The 14,811-nt window shown below is 36.7% G+C and overlaps 2 protein-coding genes across 2 annotated transcripts; one reads left to right on the forward strand and one right to left on the reverse strand.

The window, feature by feature from the left end:
- Positions 1-5,958: 5,958 nt before the first annotated feature.
- Positions 5,959-7,963, forward strand: LOC113232378 (dynein light chain roadblock-type 2-like). Its single transcript, XM_026467072.1, has one exon. The coding sequence runs from the start codon at positions 5,986-5,988 to the stop codon at positions 6,277-6,279; it is 294 nt and encodes a 97-aa protein (XP_026322857.1). The 5' UTR covers positions 5,959-5,985; the 3' UTR covers positions 6,280-7,963.
- A 141-nt stretch (positions 7,964-8,104) lies between these two features.
- LOC113232633 (dosage compensation regulator-like) lies at positions 8,105-14,805 on the reverse strand. The gene is made up of 5 exons (XM_026467403.1): positions 14,785-14,805; positions 13,938-14,129; positions 13,254-13,412; positions 11,463-11,631; positions 8,105-8,361 (listed from the first exon to the last, which is right to left on the reverse strand). Exons 2-5 carry the CDS (start codon positions 13,986-13,988, stop codon positions 8,105-8,107), a joined length of 636 nt encoding a protein of 211 aa, XP_026323188.1. The 5' UTR covers positions 13,989-14,129; positions 14,785-14,805.
- Positions 14,806-14,811: the final 6 nt, after the last annotated feature.

Genomic DNA, 14,811 nt, shown 5'->3' on the forward strand with positions numbered 1-14,811 from the left:
CAGGGTTTTCCTAGTGCTGGGCTATGTTGAGTGTGATGCGTTACATTTTAATAAGGAGAGACGGATTTAATCGTCTATATTGAATTAAAATGAAAAACTTTGAAATATGTCTCCCCTTTGCATTTTTAACAGACGTAGTTCTAAATGTAGTATACGTATGTGTGAACTTACAAAAATTGACCATTCAAAGGAACTTCTGCCCAGTAGTTGCCGATGCCATGAATGCCGATTGAAATTAAGTGCAGCTATTTATTTTCCGCCATTTAGTCTACAGTCGATAGAATATTTATTGATTGCAATCCCTGCGTACAGGCGGGCAACACTTGCGCATTGAACAGTCATTTTACTTCATCTCCAAAAAAGACGGATTATAATAATTTCGACAAAAATGAATTCTGTATATCAAAATGAAATTCAAAATCGATCTACGACAGAATATTTTATTTAAGTCGATTCGTCACGTATATCACGTACTCATGTAATGCAAATGCACCTATAAAAGGCATTAACAGTAATGATTAAGGCATTGGTTTTGTACTTCAATACTCGATTGAAAAGATTTGTACCTCTTTAAAAGTCGAAAAGAAATACAATAAAACATATCATCGCACTCCCTCTCACCTGCTTAGTGACGTTACGCACGTCACGCTCGTTATCGATAAAACAAATCGGTGCGGTACCTTTTGAGTAATTTCTTATCGGCTATTGTCCAAATGTTGCAACCTCTCTTATACCTTTCTTATTACCATTCCCTGTTTGAACGCTGACCCTGTCTCAATGGATACTTTTGTTCAATATCATATTTCAACTATCGGTACTAATTTTACGGCTCAAGCACGTATTGTTATCAATAATATGCTGCATAAATTAGTTTTTATTTCCATTCCCACTTTCACTGTTATAACGAAATTGAACATCATGTATATCGATAGCATTTATCAACTGCAGTAATGCACGACCCTGCGCTTTAACAAAAGGCCAGTAACTGCTCTTAAGTGGGAGAGAGAGCGCAATTTCGCTGTCCCGCTCCTATAATTTATGTTAGCGTCTGCAGCGTGTAAATAATCTTTGTATACAAGTTAATTTTGTCACTTAAAAAATATATTACACATAAATTGATTTACTTCCATCTTTATTAACTTTGATTTCCTGAAAATAACGTCTGAATGTATTAATTTATTTATACATAATGTTTTAGTACCATGTTAACTTACGCTGCCAACTTATCCAATAATGATTGTAGGAATTCGTAGCTATATGCCACTTTGGTAACGGTAAATGTATGACTTGACAGTTTCAAACGGGCCCGTTTTCAGTTTATGCATTTCGAGAGTAGTTCCGTGGATAATTCAAATAAAACTGCCGTAAGTATGGAATTCGTGTTTCGTGTTCCATTTTTTATTTATTAAGACTTATACAGAAAATACAAAATTTTGTTGTGCATGGCATGGCAACACCGAACTTTTCATTGGTTAAAATAATAACATGTCAACGTTGGGATGGTTTACTATTTATTAATATATATAGTAAACCATCAATTATAATATATGTCAATTTTGAGCGGCAAACACGTCTCAGTTTTTTCAATCTTCCTGACGAATTCGATGCTTTTGAGATAGGACACTAATTTCGAAAGCCACCGATATTTAGATTTTTGTAAAATAAAGAATGTAAATTAGTTTAACAAAAACTCCATAATGTAATTTCGAAACAGGATTTTGTGTAAATTTTTAAAAATATACGGTACCTAATAAGGTTCTATGACGCGTTTTGTTGCCCCTTAACACTTAAGGGTCGGGTCAAGATTTCTTTCTAAAAGCTCCCTAAATACATATAAGTGTTTATTAATGTTTGCAACCCTTTGATGAAATATAAGTAAGGCCTTTTTTATGCACGGTAGTGTGCAGGCCGCATATAGTACCACTCACCTTACAGAGTTATTTTTAAAATACTAACAACCTCACAGAACTACATTACTAACATCTTAGACAACTTGTCGTTTGTCTGTTGTAATTTTTCTCCGATTGCGAAAAAGGCCTTGATTATTCTCTACATTTTTCTATAATTTGTTTTTCAATATGATAAGTTGTTATGGTGTTATTAGAACGTAAAGTCATTAGATTTATGTATAATTTGTTTCTACATATTAAATAGTTTTATATTATGTAAAGTTTTTATCTTTGTCAGTAAAACGAAAACATAATAATTATTTTGATATATCTAGGAGCTTAGAATAATTACGCATAGAAACCTAGTCCGCACACGCTAAGTGAGGCAAATTGAAGCGCTCCCAATGGGCCTACACGAGCTGGCGGGCCGTCAGTGCTCAAGGTCAACTTGCACCGCGAACAGCTCAAGAATTTTAGGTAAAAATGACGAAATGTGAGGTAAATGAGTATAAAAATACGTCAGACAAACATAAAATAGATACTAACATCACATTCCACAAGGAAGTAACGCGTTTTCACTTGTATTTTTATATAAATATTCACTAAAACCGAAACTTAACCTACTACTAAAACTAGCCTACATGAATTTGATTTTTGCCTCACTTGTGACAGTTCCTTTGATATGAAACTATCATTCTATGCGTTATTATTCTAAGTCTAGGAGGTTGTTTAGGTTCCCAAAATGTTTCTTTAGGCTCAATTTATATTGCGGCGGAAAGGTATGGAAGCGAATCTCGCGCTTGCTCGAGAATGCTCGCGCATTCCGCGGTAGATTTTGGCGCGTATCTAGTTTGTACGTTACATTATTGACCATAATGTTCATTATGCTATGTACAGTATCGTTATTCGTTATCGTTATTTCGTTTTGCGTTCCGCCGCAATATATAATGAGCCTTAGAATACGGCTTTTACATTATGCAAGGTCTAATAATAATATAACTTGTATACAAGTTAATTGAAACTCACCTAGCGAAGTTTTCTTGGCTTCCACTCAAATTACACATCTACGAACTGACTTACTTGGCTTCCTTATCTGTTTGATGTTTGAAATTAGCTTAAAAACAATGTGGCGAAGCAGACACTTGGAATTTCGATATGTGATCGATGTGTATGGGAAAAATAATCAGTACTAATATTTTTTATCCTTCAGGACAGGCTAAGGCCAACTCGTAAATTGTAATTTTTTTGTTTGTTCCAATTGTTCCATTTTCTGACATTGTTTTCGGGAAATCGTTATATATTTTCGGTGGCCGTTTTGAAATTCTCGAAAAGTATTCATTTGTAAAATATTTGCGCGCGTAAACCTGTACTATTCAAAAAAAAAAACTATGAAATAAGAATAATGATAAAGACTGCTACGCTTTGGTGGAATCTACATTCTCTCTAGTATTTCCACTAATCACTCGTTGCTTTTAATTCACTATTGACGTACACGCGTGGAAAGAAATTTCTGACGACTTTAAAAGAAAAAAAAACTGTTAAAATTATTTTTAAATCAGTGCTGTGAATTATATTAACTGTATGATTTAAAAAAGACATAGTCTAAATAAATTGATTCGTGGAACACAACAGCTTTTAATTGGTATAGGTAGATATTGCATAATGAAAGCTAATTATTCTCTGTAAGAACAATTTATTTTTTTCTTTGATTAAAAATTACTCGCATTACTAGTGCTAGATGATGTAAGAAGGTGTAAGTAGAATAAGTAATATGTTGAACATGTGTTTATATGAGCCTTGCGTGGGCAAATGGCGATTTTAAAAATTTCAAAGAAATAAGGGTTGTCACATAGTAGTCGAAGGTTAGTTTTCTGTTAATTAAATTGTCTTGTATTATTTAAAGGGTCCAACCCTGGGCTGGGTTTTCTTGAGTTTAAATATTAAAAGTTGCTTATTAAAATAAATATTTCTTTTGTTAAGTGTGCTGCGGCCCTAATTGCTCATGTGTCCACGCATGTGTAGTGTGTGTGTTGTATGTATTTATAATTGTGTGTTTTTATCGAATAAAGGTGATATTATTCAATAATTAATTGAACTTTTACTTCTTGGGAGCGGTTAGTCCAGGTTGCCTAATATATAATCTACAATAATTTGTCTACCTTTCCAGCTCTAAATCACAGTCGACTTCATTGGCACAACGGATTGCACTGTAGGAGCTGGGTGAGGTCTCGGGTTCGATCCCTTCAGGACCAATTTGGAAAATGAACTTTGCTAAATTACTTCTAGCAAGTGTTCAACAATAATCATTCTAATGTAATTAAAACAATAATTTAAAAAAATATGTAAAATGTGAAACAGTAATACGTTTTTAACAAGGCAGGCTCTTTGTCCCTTTAGACGGCAAAAAGGTATAATGAAATTTGGGATTTGAGTAGATTGGTGAAAGCAGCTAATAAAAATCGTCTAATTTTTATTTAAAAAATCTAAGTAACATGGTAAAAGATTATGCCAGTCAGCTTGTAGGGTTTTACGGAGTTGATGAACTTGAAATTGATCGATGCCTACCTCGACGGGAAAACAGCGTAAAGTGCCATGTCCGTTACACTCTACGTATAAATGGGCTTAGATCATCTACAGGGCGACGAACCAAGAAGCGACACACAACGTCGCGTTCCCAGTAAGTCCACTATTTTTGAAAGTCCACTTTTTCAGCGTAAAATGTGCATTACCCATAGATTTAGTATATTGTTGGAATCTATTGGAGAACATATTCTTCAACTACAACGTTAAGTTTGTACGGAAACCTCTCCGAGCGTGTTCAACTCGCACCTGGCCGGTGTTTTGGTGCTATTACTTATCTGCAAATTCACGGATGTGTTGCACTTCTATGTCAACATATCATACAATCATTATTATAGTTATATTTGTTTGTAGGTTGCGGTCGTCAGCTTAGTTCGTGGCCACCATACTATCGCGCTGTAACTGATCATGGGTCTTATCACCGTTTTGTAGAGCCATAGTGTTATCTTGGGTGAAAGTCCCCATTATTTACCTACCATCCTATGGCACTGGCAGAAGGTGATAGTAGCTTTCTTAATTTTGTATTGAATCATTAATTAATTAGTTAATTAACGTCTCGGAGTTTTGCGATAAGACATTTTGGAGAATACGACGAAGTGAAATGCCGGTGTATTATGTTAATCGATATTAAATCAGTGGATGGTGCAACACTATTTATCTTGCACACATGCACATTATACGCACACAGATGTATTTTTGTTTTAGTCTCGTCTCCAATACTTCAGGGCCAATCTATTAGAGCATCACCTGTTAATAACCTCATCTGTCCACTGCTTAGACTATTTTTATTTCCATCCTCTAAGGTCCACTACAATATTTACAGACGTCAAATTTATAAATTCGAAAAACTCACGTCCACTTTTATTGTAGGTCAATGCGTCCACTGGTCCTATATGTATAGGTACTCAAAAAAGTCTCACATTTCATGTACGTGGTCTTAGACTTTCTATCCTCTAAGATGTGGGTACAGAACGTAAGAATGATGCGTGAAAGGGAAAAGGATAGCAGCATAGATTTAGTATATAGGTATACTAAATCTGGATGGCAGGTAATGGGAGAAACAGAAAAAGGAGATGAGTAGGAGACGCGTGCAAAAAATTGTTAACTTTTTGAAATTCAATAAAAGGCGAATTAGTATATTAAAATTACATTTTATTTCAAATCTAAGCACTGCTAACTATCCCACATGTACCAAATACATTTTTTTTGGAAGGTTTTTCCCTCTCTTGTAAATTTTTAAAAGGTTTTTGGAATGGAAGCAAGTTGCAGAAAAGATTAAATTTAATGGCATAATCATGGCATAATGTTGTTCTTTACTTTATCCCAAAGCATAACTTGAGTCAGCAGGATACATAAAGAGAATGCCATAAAGCCATAAATACTGGCTGCTTTTCCGCAGTATGTCAAACGAAATTTAAACTTTGAAAGGTCTTTCAAACATTTGACGTGTGAAAAAATCAAGTATTCGATTAGTGTATTTGCAATTTTCTCAAGTGTTTCATAATACAGAAAAGTTATGGCAAACGAAGCAGAAGAAACGATACGTCGTCTGGCTGCACATAAAGGCGTTGCTGGCGTAATTATTGTCAACGGAGAAGGCATACCGATTAAAACAACTCTGGATAATCACGTTTCTGTACAATATGCGGGGTTAATGTCTTCTTTAGTTGACAAAGCCCGAGCCGTAGTAAGGGACTTGGACCCAACAAACGATTTAACATTTTTGAGAATTAGAAGCAAGAAGAGCGAAGTAATGATAGCGCCGGATAGAGAATTTATATTGATCGTTGTTCAAAACCCAGTCGAATGACGAAGGTTTATGGCGTTTTGGGCCATTTTTTATACGGACTTTAATAGTGTTAATTAGTGATGTAGATTTGATTTTTATTGTCGGTTGTGGATAGACAATTTGGCGAAGTTGTTGGCTTTCTACGCTCTTAATTCTCAGCAAATCCAACATTGGATGATAGACGACACTCCACTGCTCTCTAGGCGCCATGATTCCCACTAGTTCTGTTGACAGAACTACTGGTATTTTTTTGTTCGGTTAATAAATAGACAGTTTTCTTCAGAGAACTACTGAGAATTTTTTACCCTACTAGTTCTGTTAACAGAAGTAGTGGTATTTTTCTTCCCGTTCCTAGGGCACTACTCTTGAAGCAGAAAATCCGTAGATGCTGCCGTTTTCACGCTCGGACCGAGCCCACTCGGATGCTACTCCTAACATGTAAACACGTGACTCGGACGCGGTTCTATTTTTCTGAGTATACTCAGATAATTTTGTGAAAACAAAATGGCGCCAAAAAAAGTTGAATGAGCGTGACTTTAAGAGGTTATAAACGTGTTTTTAACTTTACCACTTCTCGAATTAAATTATTTGAAGCTTACGTGGTCACGTCTTATCCAAATATAATATTTCTGATCCAAACTTTTTTCGTGCTTTGTTTTTTTCCTTGCTTGATTTTTGTACTTAAACAGCAGCCTTAACTCGCAGCAGCAGATAAGTCGTCATGTTGATTGTGTAAGGAGACAAATGCTAGGACGATGACCACGTAAGGTGTGAACCAAAATCCGAGTGGACTCCCATACGACCTAACTCGTATGAGCGCAATCGGTCCGAGAGCACACTGAAAACCCGGCTAAAAATGGGTCTGCTTGAAACAGTCAAATTACCGCTTCTTGCCCGTCGACCACCTGACTGGTACACCTCGATGGACCACGGGCAATTATTTCTCCCCGTAGTTCACCTATGTCCACCTGGGTGGTCCATGGGCATTTAATTCTTCCCGTATTTCACCTATGTTCGCCTAGGGATTTTTTATTCTCACCTCGCGTTGTCATACATTTTTAGTTCCAGCCCCGGTCGAAACTCAAGTAGATCATCCATAGTCACGTTAACGACTATTTTTTTATTTCCCTCAGAGCGGGAAGCCCGTAAATTTGCTATTGTTTTGAAAATAATCCTTATTATAGTTACGAAATGTTTAATGATAAAAAAAGAAAAATGTAAACAAAGAACTAATCTTGTGTAGCCTGGTGTTCGATGTCTGGTTGGCTGGCTTCATATTTTTAACGTGTGTTCTGTTTTATGAAAGCCGGACACTTAAGTATTTTGGTGATGGCGGGACACAAAGCCTAAAAGTGGGACGTATGGTCACGTTGTCCATAGTGGGAAAACTGCCGTTACTACGGATTTCGTGCTTTGAGAGTATGGCCCCTGGTTTATTATTTCAAAACTGGAGATAGTGAAATACTAGTTTTGTTTTCCTAAATGTGATTTGTTGGAAATGATTTTTTCATATCTAAAATTGTGCATTTAACCTGATCTAGCCGTGACCACGCGGCACCTGTAGAGTCCGAGAAATAAAACACCTTTTAGATACGAAAAAAATAAGTGTATGAAAACTTAAAAATTCGATATTTTTTAGGTTAATTTGAATATATTTCATTTTGAAATTGTTTCATTAAATATTTTTAATTAGGGTACTTGGTTGTTCGTTTATTAAAACAAATATATTCTCATTCATCTTTTAATAACTTAAAACACTAAATAGATTAATACATATAGTAGATTCAAAATTAGAATTAAGAATATTTTATTGGGAATGCTAAAAAAACATATTTAATCCAGATATCTAGAACATTCCACGGCCAGATCTCCATCCTCTGTTACCGCCTCTAAACCCACCTCTATTTCCGAACCCGCCCCTGTTTCCAAATGCACCCCAATTTCCTCTAAACCCACCCCTATTTCCAAAGTTACCCCCATTTCCCCCACCCCTATTTCCAAAGTTACCCCCATTTCCGTAACCACCTCCATTGCCGAAACCACCTCTCATTCCGAACCCGTTTCCTTGGTTGCCACCAAAACCACCACGGTTACCACCGAAACCTGAAAAAAAAAAACAAAAAGCTACACAAAACAATCACACTACTGCAATCATAGATTTAGTATATAGGTACTAAATCTATAACTACAATCATATAACGCAGTCTAGCATAATTTAGATAGAAATTGAGAATATGAAATAATAACGTTTACAAGAAATTAGTTTAATAAAAGTTAAAAAAAAGTTTCTGAAAGGGATGGACCCTCAGCACTATTATGCTGCTTTTCAGGTTCCACCTTGATACATGGGCATTCGCTGCATTCGCCAGTAATTACAAGACTTCACAGCAATTAGCAGTTTCAATATATGAACCATGCTTAAAATTTATTTACTACTGTGATGAGCATAGGGACGTATGTTACAAGTAAAAGAAGAGGAAATAACGAGCAGAAACGGCACTGGAACAGGCTTTACTTTGTTATACCCGTGCATAACCAAATGATCTGCCTCGGTGGCCGAACGGTTACCATGCCGGAATGCCACACAGGATTCCAGGTTCAATTCCCGGGCCGGAAGAAATATTTGTATGGCCTACTTTTTTTCTCTCGTGAGTTTGGGTGTAATTTGTGGTTGTCTATGTGTGTGTCCATGGCACCCGCGACGTGATGGCACAGTGTTTCCGTAGTGCGGGGCTATGTTAAGTGTGTGCGTTATTATTATTATTATCTAAATAAATAATATTTAGATAAAGTAGTAAACGAATTAACCTCGACTTAGCAACACTGCCTGTAAGATTTTTAGATTTTGTGACAGAGAGAGAGAGAACAACTTAAAAGGTGTAACAATGAACAAATTTTTCGAGGTTAAGCTTAAAAAAATTACAAGAACATAAAATCAACCTACAAGTTTCTAATAGCGACATATCTAGCCAGGACTGGCAGCTACCAATAACTTTACAGCTTAAAGTTACCTAACTGGGTGACGAGATACTCATAGATGTTGCTACGGCTAAAAAGTCGTTGAAAACCAAATACAAAGATCCGAGAGCAGGCACATACGAAAATTCGTGAGGTCCGCTGGTTCGTTCCGCGGCTTAGTTGGCGTAGCATCTGACACGGTTTGCTAGAAGACGTCGGTTCGAATCCAGCCGGATCGAAGGAAATTTTTTTAAGTGTTCGATCTTTGTATTAATAATTATAAATAGTGGAGTAATTTCACAAAAAATAATTGAATATCAATTCAATATAAATTTAATTAAAAAATTGTCAACTACTACTACAACTATAACAACTGCTGTTGTCCCAAATAAATAAATAAACTATCTTTGTTTTCCTTTTTATTTTAAGTTTCATACATCTTTTTAGAAAACCGACCAGACTTGAAAAAGGATTATATTATTTTCTAGAGTTCCCTAAATGTGACGGTGTGTGTATACCTTTATTTTATATGTAAGCAAATTACAGGAACTCATTTATTAAATTCTACTACTACATCCGCCAAAAGGCCTGCACCGCTTAGTATTTATGTTAACTGCCTCCGTGGCCGAATGGTTACCATGCCGGACTGCCACGCAGAGGTCCCAGGTTCGATTCCCGGGCCGGGAGAAATGTTTGTATGGCTTACATTTATTCTCGTGACTTTGGGTGTAATTTGTGGTTGTCTATGTGTGTGTCCATGGCACCCGCGACACAGGGTTTCCCTAGTGCGGGGCTATGTGAGTGTGTGCGTTATTTATTTATTTATTCATTCATTTATTCATTCATTCATTCATTCGTTCACTTATTTATTTATTTTCGAACCATGTTACAGTTACTAATCATGATCACAAGTATGCCACAGGTTCAACAACAAACTCCTCACAGACTTGGAAGTTAATTGCAGTAGGTCTCCTTGTGAAAGAGTTCGTCCAGGGAAGTATTGCTACCTTACCTATTTCTGCCGCCAAGCTGCAATGTGACCATTAATAATAATAATAATCTTTATTTCTCTCTTACAAAGTTATCCCATAAATAAGTAATTAACATTATGGACTTATTATTAATATATCTTTGTAAGAGACTGGAGTCCATACTAGGATTTGACCTGTGTTACGGATCTCCAGGCACCCACCAACCGGACTTCGCACTGTATTCTACATAATATGAGAGCGTTACCATGTTCTAAATTACAGAGAGCGGGTTTTATAACTGATTATTTTAATAATATAACAAAGTAATGGAATAAAACAAAATTGTGTGTGTGTGTGTGTTTTGTGCGTGTGAGTGTCATTACTGCGGTTTTGAAAGGTAAGGTTGAAATGACAGGCATTTGGGGCTTTTCAACTTATGTCTCAGGCTGACGGGCGCAGCGACAGGGCCCCTCAGATCTTTTCGATTTAAAGCTTTGAGCGGCACTGTAGACAGTCGTGTCGCTTACCACCAGGCGCACGACTTGTTCGTCCCACCACTTGGTCTCAAAAAAAGTCCACAATCCGCGTTGGGTCAGCGTGGTGGACTACAGACTAAACTCTATGCTTATTAGATTTCCTTCGATCCGGTTGTATTCGAACCGACGTCTTCTAGCAAAATAATAATGTACAATATGTGCTTAGGGTAGGTAACGACTGTTTTAAAATAATTACGTCCTGTTTTAAAATTCAATTTTGGTTTTAATTAAGTTTAAGTTTTAAAACCTTGAAACATGCAAAATATTTTTCGAATGGCGCTTTCGCCCTTTCTACAAAACAGCTTTTGAAGAATAGTGACCCAAACTAAAATAGCTCGTTATTTGAGTCAATACATTGCTGTATTCAGAAAGTACTCAATATCGAACTTTTCATTGGTTAAAATAATCAGTAGAGCTCCTTGTGAAAGAGGTCGTCCAATGAAGTACTGCCACCTGGCCTATTTCTCCCACGAAGCAGTAATATGAGCATTACTGCGTTCCGGTTTCCAAGGTGCAATGGTCGATTTAAAGCTCGGAGTTGCAATGCAACTGTTAGGGACAGGCGTGTCGCTTACCACAAGCCACACGGCTTGTTCGTCCCGTTATTAAGCATTATAAAAATATTGGGCCGGTATACTATTCGTGCCAGCTTCCATTAGCAACACGGGCTAAGCCTCCAGGAGTTTATGAGACAAGCCGCTATTCTAGTAAAGTACACCGAATTCAAAATAGTATTGACCTTGACTCCCGTATCCTCCCCCACCTCTGGGTCCACTAGTCCCCCAGCCTCTGGTATTATTAGCCCCGCGCTTGGGCCCGTCGGAGTGGAAGGCGGGTGCGCTGACGTCGCGCGTGATGTTAAAGTCGCCGGCCTCTATGGTGCATAGAGCCCTTATAACGTCTACCAACTGAAAGAGAAAAAAGCTGTTATCTCTCTTTGATATACTACACAAACATAACAAACTACTTCCTAATATTTTTTTTATTTATTTCATATAAATAAGGCTTACAAGAAAACATTAATAAAATTTCTCACCAAACTGCGAAAGCAATTTGTTGGCGAGATTACTATCACAAAACTATATAGTATACCTAGTACGAGTACATTTATCATAACCAGTCATTGACTTACAATTATATGGACGCCGGGTCCGCGCTAAAAAGTGTCCGAACTTATAGGGCGTTAAAATCGTATACAGAGAGTCATTCACGCTTTAGTCTTCGTTTGTTCGACTGACAGCGAAGCAAGCAAAATTAGACAGTACTGCGATGACATTACAATTTAAATTCAACGTTTTAGCTTTTTCATATTCCTTTACATGTCATTACGTTTAAATAGGTTGACTTGGGACATTGTTTTCGTGGTTTTTGTATTAGACCCGTCGTCCATTTATTTGTAAGGCAATGTAACCAGTATAGAATTTAACTAAATTGACATGCTTTCAAGAAGTATTAATTTTATTTTTTTCTTCACAGTGAATTTACTTAACAATTCTCAGCCTCTCAAAACATCTAATTTATTAAATATAATTCGCAAGAAATGTATTTGTTATTTTACCATAACAATTATTTACTTTTGGATATACATATTTATTTCCACGGGCTCAGTATTATACTTGTTCGTTGCGTTCATTTTAAATTAATTTATGGAGGATTATAGGAGTACAAGAGGTGTAAAGTCCCAAGTCGCGTGGCTACCGTTTTACATTAGTTATTTATGTTTTCATAAACAATTGTAACTTTCTGATGTAGAATGAATAAGTTTATCAGTTACTTCTTGGCAACACTGTACAAGTGGAGTGAGGTGAGAACGGTTATAAAAGCGACGACAAAATGGCGCACGCACGCATTTTACTTTTAGAAAGTTGTATATCAATATTTTCGACCCTTTGTGTGAAATGCAAAAATAATTAGATAAAATAATTATAGAGGTGATTTTATATTAGTTAATATCGTACTTAGGGAAAAAATATTTTCAATTGGGGAAAAAATACTGCAGTTCCCCAATTTTCACGTTTTTGAAGCAAGTAATTCTGTAATTTTAATTTAATGTGTAAGTAATTCAAGTAATTTTCTTGTAATTCCATTGAGACTCCACTGACATCACATTGCAATTATGATAATATTTGTTATTCTGCTATTATCTTGTTGTAATGGTAGTTGAGTCTCAGTGGAATGGCACTGACGCCGTTCATTCATTCAATCACGAACGATCGAGGTTGCCCATCGAGTATATAACCAGAAATAGAGACGAAATGTCATTTAATTTGTTTGAAGACTATATTGCCACATCATTACTGTGACAACTCCATTTCTGGTTATATTCTCGATGACTACACCATAGATGTGCGTAAATCGACTCATCACTGAAGAGCAGAATACCAAAAAATAATGGTAGTTGAATATTACCTACTCTTAACTTTTAGCAGAATACCAAACGTACAAAATCCTGCCATTGGCACTGTATCGACACACAACTGTGATGATTTAAGCTTAGCAGAATTGGGGCCCAGATCTGTTTCGTCCGTACCTTTTGTTCATTAGGCGAGAACTGCAGCGCTGTTTCGGGCTCGGCGGCAGCACGCTTGACGAGCCGCTCGATGGCGGGCCGCAGCGCTGCCACCATCGCCCCCGTGTACGGGGACATCTCGAAGTTCAGCCAGTTGTCTAGGCGGACCACGTTATCCACCTACAAAGTGCGGAATATATTTTTTATTACATTTAACACCACACTTTATATAATTCTAAAAACTTTATAATACAGTAGCACTTGAGCGCCTTATGAAAAAGTCCGTTCAGGGAAGTACTGCCATCTAACCTATTTCTGCCGCCAAGCAGTAATGTCAGCATTACTGGGTTCCGGTTTTGTTTTGTTACCAGTGCCCCTAGATCTTTTCGACTTAAAGCTCCGAGTGGCACTGCAACTGTTATGGACAGGCGTGTAGCATACTATCAAGCACACAGACAATCACAAATTACACCCAAACTCACGAGAGAAATAAATGTAGGCCATACAAATATTCTCCCGGCCCGAGAATCGAACCCGGGACCATGGAAAAGGACCATGAAAGGACTACGAAGGACTTAACTAATTCAATTTTTCAACTGCCTATAAGTAGCAGATGCACAGGCGCAATCGTAGCCAGCTAAGAGAGCGAATGCAAAACCTTCCCAATCCCGAATTTTGCAAAGTTAAGAGAGATACTTTATTTACCCATTCAACCTTCCTACTGGCGAACAGCAGTAGATGCAGAGGCGCAACCATTGTTGTTTGTTTGCAGCTGATAGCGCGAGTGCGAACTTTCTCGCCGAAGACGAATAGTGGTGATGGGAACTTTATTTCGAAGTTCGAACAGTTCACTGACGTCTTGTGAATTAGAGCTGGTTTACCTTCCGTTGTTAAGACCTGTTTTTTGGGGCAAATGAAACCAACATTAAAAAGAAAAACTATCGTTAAAATAAAATAAAAAACTGTCAACCAATAAAAGAGATATACTACTGTTGGGTAATTTTGCGAGATATTTCCAATAGTATAAATTTTTCAGGAAAAATTTCAGAAAAATTTAAAAAATATAATTCGAAGGGAATTAATGTATTCTACGTAAGATATATCTAAACATATCTTTAAAAGTTTTATTTAGCATGCATTACAAAATAAAATTGTTTATTAAAATTAATAATTATTAATAAATTTAATTAAAATTAATCTTCAATAATTAAATGTCGATAGGTGTCAACTGTCAAATGTGGAACAACAAGATTTCTCTGACGATATTCAAAACAAGTTTATTGAAAAAAGTGCCAAATGGCTTGTCTTTTCTTAATTATCAATTAAATAGTTTTTTCAATATCGGTTCGCATAACAACCAGTGACTAATTTGGTGGGCACTTTTTTCAATCAACTTGTTATTGAATGTCGTTTAAAATCTTGTTGAAATCGTCCCGTGTGCAATGTGATATAACTGTTACGTAAACTGCCTCTCCTCCCGCACCGCGCATCTACCTCAGGAATCGACTCGGTTAACTCGGTAGGCCTGTAGATTATAATCCTTGTAAGTTACCTTTCTCTTGCCTTGATGCAAGCAAAC

Source organism: Hyposmocoma kahamanoa, unplaced genomic scaffold (genome assembly GCF_003589595.1).
Source record: "Hyposmocoma kahamanoa isolate Upper Pololo Valley unplaced genomic scaffold, ASM358959v1 76, whole genome shotgun sequence".
Lineage (NCBI taxonomy): Eukaryota > Metazoa > Arthropoda > Insecta > Lepidoptera > Cosmopterigidae > Hyposmocoma > Hyposmocoma kahamanoa.